The sequence below is a fragment of the Gekko japonicus genome, unplaced genomic scaffold (assembly GCF_001447785.1).
Source record: "Gekko japonicus isolate JY-2015 unplaced genomic scaffold, Gekko_japonicus_V1.1 scaffold1865, whole genome shotgun sequence".
NCBI lineage: Eukaryota > Metazoa > Chordata > Lepidosauria > Squamata > Gekkonidae > Gekko > Gekko japonicus.
In genome coordinates this window covers 85,323-96,693 of record NW_015168710.1, presented here as the reverse complement: position 1 = coordinate 96,693, position 11,371 = coordinate 85,323, and the positions used below count along the sequence as shown (strand labels likewise).

The 11,371-nt window shown below is 43.0% G+C and overlaps 1 protein-coding gene across 1 annotated transcript in view; it reads right to left on the bottom strand.

The window, feature by feature from the left end:
- Positions 1-4,280: 4,280 nt before the first annotated feature.
- PAXBP1 (PAX3 and PAX7 binding protein 1) overlaps positions 4,281-11,371 on the bottom strand; it is a 32,606-nt gene continuing 25,515 nt past the window's right edge. Inside the window, exons 15-19 of the mRNA XM_015415537.1 lie at positions 9,849-9,925; positions 9,649-9,715; positions 8,294-8,440; positions 7,288-7,442; positions 4,281-5,401 (exon numbers count right to left, since the gene is read on the bottom strand). Of these exons, the coding sequence (XP_015271023.1) occupies positions 5,284-5,401; positions 7,288-7,442; positions 8,294-8,440; positions 9,649-9,715; positions 9,849-9,925 (564 nt within the window). The 3' untranslated portion in view covers positions 4,281-5,283. The remainder of the gene's footprint in view (positions 5,402-7,287; positions 7,443-8,293; positions 8,441-9,648; positions 9,716-9,848; positions 9,926-11,371) is intronic.

The following is an 11,371-nucleotide window of genomic DNA, read 5'->3' as shown; positions in this document are numbered from 1 at the left end:
AAGGTCATTCCTGTGGCCCAGAATCAGGGCAGTGGTTCCGTTTTACTTATTGTAGTGTCCCCGTCTGTGCCAGAAGGGTGGAATCAGCAGGCATGACTTCCACTGCTGATGTCCACTGGGATTAGCTCCACAGCCAGTGGTACGGTACCATTGGTAATCTCTCCCTTATATATAAAGCAATAGTGGGGCCCAACGTTCCAATGCGCACCAACAGTGTTTGGAGGCTTGAACTGTCTGTCAGAAGCTTCCCCAGCTTCTCCTATCCATTGGCCGTGTTGCCTAAGTCCCACCTCAGAACACAAAGGCTGTAGCCCTGCCTCTGTGCCCGGTCCCCTCAGAGGTCAGACTACTGCTGACACCCACCTGGTGGGTGAGTGGAGCTGGGGAGCAATTGAAGAGCGGCGTGGCGGTGGCCCTGACTAGTCAGGCCTTGGCGGAGGATCAGTTGAAGGGCGGCAGCGATGAGCTGCTTGCCCCGGCCCGACTCCCCCCCCCCACTAGCCAGGCCTGGAGAGGATCAGTGGAAGGCCGCCGCTGGCGGCAAAGAGCCGCTTGCTGCGGCCCGATTTCCCTCCCCGGCCCCTCCCCCCCCCCCCCCACTAGCCAGGCCTGGAGGGGATCAGTGGAAGGCCACCGCTGGCGGCAAAGAGCCGCGGCCCCATTTCCCTCCCCCCCATTGAAGGCCGGTGGCGATGAGCCGCTCACTGCAGCCCGATTTCCCCTACCCACTCATTTGGAGGCCGCCAGTGGCGGCAACCCGACCACCACACGCCTGTTTTTGGCCTTCCCCCACCCCCGGCTTTAAAGACCCATCGGAGCCCTACAGGCTTCTGGGGGCAGCAGGTGAGGGGCGGCGGCGCTGAGCCAACCCCCGCCGGCCCATTTTCACTGCTCCCCCCCACCTTCACCAGCTTTCGGGGACAGCAGGCGAGGGGCGGTGGCGCTGAGCCAACCCCCCCGGCCCGTTTACCCCACTACCCCCCTTCCTCTCTCTTCCTTTTTCCCTATCTCCCTTCATTCTTTCCCTCTCTCTTTCTCCCTTCATCCCCATCGCTTTGACTTCATCCCCCCCGTCTTACTGTCTGTCTATGTCTCCCCCCCTCACCCTCTTCCTTCCAATCTTCCTTCCTCTTTCTCCAAACCCCTCTATCTATCCATCTACCTACCACCCACCCTACTTTTCTAGGGCCCGTTGTTTTCATCCACAACGGGATTTGCTCCGTAGTAGATATAATAAATAAATAAGAGCAGGTCCATGTAGAGCACATTGTGGTAAATCTTAACATGATCAGGGCATGCAGCACAGTGGCAAGATCTTGGTGAAAGGCATCCTGGCCACCACTGCCACTTGTTATCCAACATGATGCCCAAGGTATGAATCTGCTTCTTTGGGGGTTCAGACTGGACAGGCTGAAACTTATCCCACACAACTCAACAAATTGACAGGTACCCTAAGACCATTTGATCCCATATATCCCAGTTCCTGGCTTAAACCTCCACACCTGTGTAGCATCACCATTTTTATATGGACCAAATTTCAGTTTGTTAGCCCTCATCCATCCCAAAACTGACTCAAGGCACCTGTTCATGGTTTCCACTGCCTCCCCGGGATCTACTGGAAATGTGAGATAAAGCATCACCCACATATTGGTGTCAAATCTCTGGATGATTTCTTTTCGTGGCTTTACGTACATGTTGAAAAGCCTGGGGGACAAGACAGAAACTTGCAGGACTCAGTACTCAGGGCCAAGAGGTGAAGTATCAGTCTGTCTGTCTCTTAGCACAGATCATCCACCATGGCAACCAGGGCCATTTCAGTCCCATAACCGGGCCTAACAGATCCAAACAATCCTCAATTAGAAGTCCCTGAAGTTGCCCAGCTACCACTCATTCAATCCTCTTGCTCAAAAATGGTACGTTTGAGACTGGATGATAATTATTCAGCTCCAGTATCCAGAGAAGATACCTGCTTCAAGGCATTGACAACCACCTCCTCTCTCTCAAGGTTGCATTTACTCTTTCCTGGACCCAGTCCACCAGACATCCCCCCCGGACAGATTTAAGTAGTCCAGGAGGGGCAAGAGTTATACGAGCAGTGGTAGGTCTCAGACTTCCAAACATCCCCTCAGACTGGTCAGGCTGAAAGGTAACCCACACAATTCAAACTCTTGCCTGTTGACCATTTGATCCTGTCACGGCTAATGTACAGCTCGGTTTGGAATGGACATGACTGCTATCTGCAAAGTTCAGCAAAACAGTCACAGTGGACTATGGGCCAGAACCAAATAGAACCAACCTCCACTGTCACTCTCCCTGTCTCCCTTGTCTACCAAGGGGCTGCCTGGGCTCTTAAATCTGAAAATGGGTGCCTAGGAACAATCATGTCAGTTGCTTGGAACCTTTCCTCATGCCAGATGCCAGCTAGGAAATCAACAGGAACAGTGGACACATCAGCAGAAAATTCCCCATATGCCATCTGAAAACCAGTTTAATCCGTCAGGCTGTGGGTGCTGATCATCTTACTTAATCGATCCCCCATCTATGCAAACTCTTGGTATCCCTGTAAGTCTGAGCCCCAGCATGTAATGATCTGTCCATGACAGGGAGACCATCTTCAATTCCCCTCACCTTCAGATCTCATCCTTCTTGCCTGGTACCAAACACCAGATCAAAAGTGTGACCTGCAGTATGTGGGGCCTGTTACCACCTGACACAGGCCCATTATTGTCATGGATACCATGCAATTCTGAGCTACTCCTGACATTTCCAAGTTCTCAAAAATATGTTTTAGCAACATTTCACAAATGATGAAAGCTTTATTTTCAAATAATTTTTGCTTGTAGTGAACTATAGGGTATATGGGCAGGTTTGAAGAGGGACATTAGCTATACTATCTTCCCACATCAGAGTGTTGAGAATAATTTCTTATACAGGCAGATCATTTTCAGTTGGCTTACAACATTACTTTTTTTAACTGGCCAAATTTTATCAGCTTTATAAAATTGTATTTCCCACTTCAATTATACATTCCATGTATCTTTTTTCTTTCGGTGTTCTAGCAAACACCTAGATACAATGTACTTCAAATAATTAAAAATAATTACTGATTGCTGAATCTTTGAGGTACAACTTTTAACATGCAAAAGCAGGGCACATTTTTACTTTTAGCTGAATTGTGTGCACTGCCATAGATCCTTGAAATCTGATGAGAACTTGTGGGCACTGTGTATAGAAATATTGTTTCTAAAGTCTCATGCCTCTTCCTGTGATGACATTCTGTGTGTCTTTTTTCCTGCTACAGGCCAGATGGCCTAGTGTGATTTCTGTCACTTGACCAGATGGCTGAGCTACCAAATAGCCATGCTATATAATCATGCCTGATACCCACATTCCTTAACACCTCTCTGCTGAGGACCAGACTTGAAGGCTCCAATTGTATGGCCTACATGGACCATGTCACGTACACAATGGAGAAAGCTGGAAGTTGGATCACCTGACTGCAGGCAGGGCCTCTAACTTCTTAGCCAATCCCTACACACCTGATGTGGCAGCTATGGCAACCAGAAATTGGGCACACACCCCTGCTGCTCGTGATTGGCTGATGGCCACAGCTGATGGTGACTGGCATGGGGTATAATTCCCTGGTTCTTTAGGGAAGAGCTCTCTTGCTCTTGGGATCCTGACTTTTGAAACAAAGAGCTTCTTTGTGAACTGATTGCGGGTTGCCAATCTTCTGTTATTGTGGATCTGTATCTCTGAGCAGTCCTGGAGTACCTACCTGCACAAGACGGGATTTCTCTTCAAAATCCCTTGGTGCCAACCTGTACTGTTATGCAATGGACACTCTTGGACTATCTGATGCTACACTTAACTGGGTAACTATGATTATTATTAATGTGCAGTAAGGGCAACTAGCCATAGGTTATTATTTTGTATCCTCCATTAGTCTCTTGTTATGCTTTTGCACTGAATAAAGATCATTCATATTTGTAATTGTCTCTGATGCGGTAATTGAACTCCAGGGCTAAATCTTGTGTCTAAGCTGACCACTGAGCTACCACTGTGAGAGTAATTGTGTGCACCTCTGAGTTAGAGTTGCTGATATGTTAAGTCCCAGATGCCAGCTAAGAGATTGAATCTCTGCTCTTAGGCTGGGTGGGGACCCCTTTGAAGAGATTCTGGTTACCTTGGAGTTTCAGGTAATTTTCAGTTGGCCATAAAACATATTCAGTGCAAGGAATTCAGAAAAGTGACCCAGTGTCCAAAAAACAGACTGTACATTTAATATTTTCTTTACATCACATGACAAGGAGCATCATGAAATACAATGATCCACAATTATTCAGTATCCCAACTGCTATTTTTCTCAAATATAAAGAAATACACCTTAAGATAAACAAGGCTATCAACCACCCTGACAATAACAGTGCTCTTCAGAAGTCAAACAGTTCTCAGTAGCAACATGGGTCTTAAAGGTAAATTTATTCTTTAAAATCTTATTAAGCAATTGAAGTAACCTCCTGGAATATTCAATATGCTCATAACATAAGCAGTATGTGAGCTGGGGGCTTTAATATTCTGAATTAAGAAATTCTGAGAAATATACTCCTGATATGAGATAAAGGGACTTATAATGTATACATCATAAAACAACGATTTGATTTAGCAGGGGTTTTTTACAACAAAAAGGACATTTCTTGGATATACTAATTGTAAACAATTAATTAATTGTAAACAATTATGGTCTGAATTTAAAAGAAAACTCTATTAGCTGAATGTAACTGTTAATGTTCAGCTATATCTATAAACATATGTCCAATAACAATTGTTATTTTGGAAGCTTCTTTACTCTTGGGGGATCATACCACGTTCACTTTTTTAAAAAACTGCACAGTTCATTTTATTACCAAATTCCAGCAACTCAAACATTTTATTTTGAAAGAAGACACTATTGTTTTAAATAAAAACTGTAGGCTATACATACTTGCATCTAAACTGTTAATGAATTTTATAATGCACAATTTCCAGTTACCTACTGGAAAGTAAAGTGAAGTGATGGCCACCGTGGGAGTATAAAAATTGTTTGTAAACAAGATGCAGATGAAAGCTTTTCTGGATTCTCTTTCCAGCTTTCTTGAACACACAAATACCAGTTACAGATATTGTGTATAAGAATGCACTTTGTATTAAAAACAGCCAACTGTTTACATATTAAGAAAACTTTACATATGTACAAAATTACACTTCAGGAATGATTTTTGAAGTCCAAACTTCTGACAATATTTATTTCCCTTCAATTAAATTTTTTAATTCTTTCATGTTATGTTCATTTGCAACTATTACAGCATGGTCCAATGCTCGAATACTTGCTAGAAGTTTTATTATCTGTTTTATATGCTCCCTAAGAAGAAAGAGAAGAATGGTCAACAATTTTACACCCAGCAGTTAATGTTAACGAACTTATGTTAAAGAAAAGGGTATGGGGTTAACCAGGAGTTTTAAACACATACATTAGGCCTCCCAGTTTACTTGGTATCTTCTCTGTGCAGTGAGAGGGGGAAGTAGGCACATTCAGAGCTTAAATGTAATCAGTTCTCTTCCCCACCACAATCAGGACAGTAGATGCAAAATCTCAAGTGAATAAGCTGTTAGCTATATAAATGCATCACACACCTAAGACTCTAAATTCTTAGGAAAGTTTTGTAAATATTTAGAGCCATATTCTCAAGGAAGCAAAATAAAATTACACAACCAATGTTTAACTATTGTAGTTTGGATCCAATGGTTTCTTTCAACTGAATTATCTTCCAGTGGAAAGGCTGCCAAGGCTTCATTCTGACATCCAACTTAACTGTGGTTAAATAAAAATGTGCACACACCTGGCTTCTCCTGCTCTTCTTGCACAGAACATGAAGAAGGAATGATGGTTTAGGACTAAGTGTGCAATCTGAGGCCACTACACTGTAACTGATTAGTTTTGATTGTTTAGAAACTACTTCTTGAGTGAGAGCACAGTATAGACAGGTTGCTTACCTGTAACTGGTGATCTTCGAGTGGTCATCTGTGCATTCACACCCTTGGGATATACTGCGCCTGCGCTGACCTTCTCGGTACCGGTAGCTAGCAAAAGGGATTTTCGCGCCTCTCCCAGGTCACGCGCCGGCTCCACTGCGCATGACCAAGGAGGGGCACGCAGATCCCGCCAGTTCCTTCTGACCGCCGCCCAACAGCCTTCAAAGAAACAAGATGAAGGGCCGAGAGCAGAGGGGAAGGAGGGCGGGTGGTGTGAATGCACAGATGACCACTCGAAGATCACCAGTTACAGGTAAGCAACCTGTCTATCTTCTTCGTGGTCTCTGTGCATCACACCCTTGGGAGAATAGCAAGCAATAACTCTTACCTGGAGGAGGGGCCGAGGCCCTACATCTGCGCCGTCTGCAATATAGACCGACCCAACGCCACACGACGAGAAGACCGGACATCAAGGGCATAATGCTTCACGAAGGTGAGCGGAGTAGCCCAAGTCGCAGCGTTGCAGATGTCCTCCAACGGCATACCTCGCAGGAAAGCTGTGGAAGTTGCTACCGCCCTCGTAGAATGGGCGCGAAGCTGACCTGGAAGAGGTTTCTTAGCCAAAGCGTAGCATAGCTTGATCACCTCCACAATCCATCTCGACAGCCTCTGGGAAGAGATCTTCTTCCCTTGGGAGGGCATACTGTGAGCAACAAACAAAGCTGGAGACTGGCGAAAAGACTTAGTCCTGCCCAAATAGAACAACAACGCTCTCTTAACATCCAGAGAATGCAATTTCCGTTCCTCTTCATTAGCAGGAGACGGGAAAAATGATGGCAAAGTTAGGTACTTAACAGACCGAAGCAGAAGGCGTCCTACCAGCGCGGCGGTCAGAAAAGAACTGGCGGGATCTGCGTGCCCCTCCTTGGTCATGCGCAGTGGAGCCGGCGCGTGACCTGGGAGAGGCGCGAAAATCCCTTTTGCTAGCTACCGGTACCGAGAAGGTCAGCGCAGGCGCAGTATATCCCAAGGGTGTGATGCACAGAGACCACGAAGAAGATATAAAGGTTTAAAATCAAGAGGGTTCTGAAAATTTTCTTAATGCTGCCTCTCCAGAATTGCCTATAACTCATTGTAGGGTTTTTTTGAGAAGATGTAAGGAGAAAGAAACTGCAATGTCCTTGGTTGCGTATTGCCCTTTCAATGATCACCATTGTGTTTGGCATCTATTTCTGTTACCTATTCAAAAAGCTGAAACATGTAAAAATAGGTTACCTTGCATTTCTTTTTTCTACATCAGAGCATCCAATGCTGTTTCGGTATACAGTATCAGCAAGATGAACAAGGTATCTACAGAGATTTTCTAAATGTGATATTGTCTTATTTCCTTTAAGATTAGTGAACCACTGTTTAGGGAAACAGCTGATTACCTAGAAGATAGAACAGGAGGAAGACAAGAGGGGGGCCAGAACACAAGATTAAAAAATAAATAACTCTGGCTATCTGTACACAAAGTACACCTTTGAAAAGTATGGCTTGATACTATGTAAACATGCAAATTAGATACATAAAATAAAGGCATATTCTTTGCATCATATGGATAGCAGCAGTCAAGAGGTTACATTTTTCTGTTAAGGTAGTGCGATGTACAAAATGTACATCAGCAAGCTTTCTATGGTAAATATATTGCAAACTTCTAATGTTTCAAATTTTTAATCTTCCTTTCCCCCCAAAAAAGGGGGGGAGGAGAAGCAGCATATATTAATTTCTCTCATTTTATCACATCTTACAGATGGTATAAGAACTATATCTTTAACACGACAAGACAAGGTATATAAGCAAGTTGAAAAGATGGTAACGACTACAACAGTACTAATTTATGTACACACAGTTGCAAAAGTGTTTACAAAAATTATTTTCTATTGTAAGGTATAAGCTTATAAAGTGTTATATAATTGGCTCCAAATTATGCTTACTTATACTGTAACCCCAGTTTTATGTTATTCTACGTGTTTTGTCCATGTATGTATTTTGTGCGTGTCATAAAAAATAAAAAAATTGTTAATTTTTTTTTTAAATCACAGCAGTCTTGTGTAGCAGACGGAAAGAAACTTGGCCAAGGTGAACTTCAGTAAATTATATGAGTGAATAAAAATTTCAACATGGATTTCCCACATTCAAACCCAGCATTATAACTGTAACAGCACAATGATGCTCAGTAATTTGCAACATGCTGAATTTTTTAAGACTAGTGAATTATGAAAGTAATATGTTTACATACATGTTGAGCTTTCTTAATGCTGTCATCTCCACACTCAGAATTCTGAAAAGCCATAAGGATATATCTGTTTAGCAGGCCGTCTATTGAAAGTTCTTGCAAAGTTCTGTTGGAAAGAATTCCATGCCACTGCAGAAAGTTTCCCAATAGCTAAGGACAAGGTTTAAAAAATGAACATAAAGCAGAGTAATGAATCAATGCACTTCATTTACAACTCTTATATTGACAATTTCTATCTATGGATATAGGGTTGCAGAAACTATTTCCATAAATAATGTACACCTCAAATTGATCAGATATTGATATGCATATTTTTTCAAATTTGATGTGAAAAAGTCAGCTGAAGGAAGTCTGAAATTGTTTTAAAGCAAAAGAAAAGTTAAAAGCAAACACTCTTAAAATTGATTTCAACAGAAGGAAGTTAGTCATGAGTTCAGCTCACCCGGCTGAAATCGGTGATGACAACAGGGCCTCAGTCAATACTTTTCTAACAGTGGAACAGCACTGCCCTGGACTAATATCCATATTGGACCCAGTACTGTTCCCTGAACCTCAGGCTGCAGCGTAAGCAAAGAAATGAGAAAGCCATAGTAAACTGAATTCAGCCCATTGGCTTGCATCCCACAGAGAATATTCATGGGTGTATTCCACCCCACCATCCCCAATGTATTCCACCCCACCATCCCCAAACACCCTCTGAAGTATTCCTCCTGTGGGATAGTATTCCCTAGGAATAGCATGTGAAGGCGGAGTTGGAGAGGGAAATAGGTGAAAATTATCCTCCCCCCCCCAAAAATCCTCCATGTGATCCAAGCCATAGTCTTAACTTTGAGTGGGAGAGACAGGAAAGTTTCTTTCCATAAAGCAGAGCTCTACTCACAGATAGCAGAATCCAATCTTTTAACAGAACTTTGAATGCCAGAGACATTATTTGCCATAAATCGAATCTTTTGGAGCAGAGAGTCAGCATTAAAATAACTGTCCATTGCAAGGGGGGGTGTGTGGACTCCAAAATTACAATTTCCTTATGTACAATTTTTTGTGCAGTGTTTATGACCTAAACATTCAAAAATGTATTCCTTTCATTGTATGAAAAAATCACAAATAATCTACATACAATGTTAGCATTTTCTGATATGCCACTGCTCTCTTTTACCACATGCACATTAAAAGTTAATCTCTGGGCATATAAAATGTTCAGTCAATTTCATGATAATCTGAAACTCAGAAGCAGTTAGGTTCAGTCTGAATACTTTCTTTCCCTTACAAACCATTTTTCTTCATATGAAGTCCATCAATTATCCTTACAACTGCAATAGTATTACCCTGTTTGAAACTGCATCTCTTCACTAGCTTACCTTTACTGAAGACCAAAACTGTCTCTGGAAAAACAAATAAGGACCAGAGTTCTTGTTTTCTAAAACACTGAAAAATAAGAGATGTTTTGAGTAGCTCAGAAAATTACTGAAATGATCCAGTACAAAGTGAACAGAGTACTGCAATCCAACCCCGCCCATATATGAGAAAGACATGAACAATTAAAAAAAAGCAAGCTTACTTTTTGGGATAAAGAGGCATGAATACATCATCATCTAGCGTTCTCCTCATTCTAAGCAAAAGGGCTTTCAGTAACATCTGAAAGAATTCAAGTTTACATATGAATCTGAAAGAATACTGAAAATGAAGCATGCCTTAGCACAGTTTCAACAGAAGCCTTGTAAAGTCCAGAAAGTCCAAAGTTCAATACCCCAGCATCACCAGTTAAAAGAATCAGGTAGCAGATGATGTGGAAGGTCCTCAAGTGCTGATGCAATTCAAAGCAGACAGCACTGATCTTGACAGACCAATGGCTTGACTTTGTATAAAGCAGTTTCGCTTGTATTTTGAAGGCAGTCAGGATGTCAGTTAATTTTTAAAAGTTCACTTTTTTTGGTGTATTTCATAAATTCAGATTAAATGGAAGGAGAATACTGAAGTACACTTACGTTCAATTAGCCACTTTATACATAACAAACTATAAATATTGTCTACTCTAAATCCCTCACATGGGGGCTGTTTAAATTACTTATCTATTCTTAAAAAGTACCCAGTTGCCAATTGATGATTCTGTAACTGTATTCAGAGGTCACACAACAGGGTTTGTTATTTTTAATGACTGGAATGAACTGACCTTGTTGCTGTCCTGGGTGCTTATCTAGCTCTTACCCACCTCCCCCTGCACATGGAACACAACTGATGGCTTCTGGATTTAAGAAGCATGGACACCTGGGCATATTGGAAATGCCACCCCCAACCCAAAATTCTAAACCAGTTTAATCCCTGATTAGATTCGTGGTATGGGGGAGGATGAACTTCAACTTGCCAAGGTATCCGTATTTGGACATTATGGCAACATGGGTTAACCCCAGTTAGTGCTTGGAAGGAAGACCCACCAAGGAAATCCAGGGTTGCTACACAAAGGCAGAAAATGGCAAACAACCTCTGAATGCCTCTTGCCCTGAAAACCCTATAGGCTGCCCCAAGTCCGCTGCAATCTGACAGCAATCTGACAGGAGAGCCAGTGTAGTGGTTAAGTGTGCGGACTCTAATCTGGGAGAACCGGGTTTGAGTCCCCACTCCTCCACTTGCACCTGCTGATGTGACCTTGGGTCAGTCACAAGCTCTGGCACAGCTGTCCTTGAAAAAGAGCAGTTTGTGTCAGAGTTCTCTCAGCCCCACCCACCTCACAGGGTGTCTGTTGTGGGGAGGGGAAGGGAAAGGAGTCTGTAAGCCGCTCTGAGACTCCAAGTGAAGGGCGGGGTATAAATCCAATCTCTTCTTCATCACTTTCCACCACCAGTACAATGTGAGACATCAGGTAAAATCACTTCCTTCTCCCTCTTCTGCCAATGGCTTGCAGCAGCAGAGCTGGTGATTTCTCCGGATTCTCCCTAGTCGTGCTGTATACAGTGGCACATTCTCTTTGCGAGGTTCTCTCAACCCTCCAAGAGGATTTGCAGAGCAAACACCAGGCTGCTTGGGGAAAGATTTCTTCCTCCATCTCCTTCCATGAACTTTTCTGCTTACAAACTCCTTTCCCTT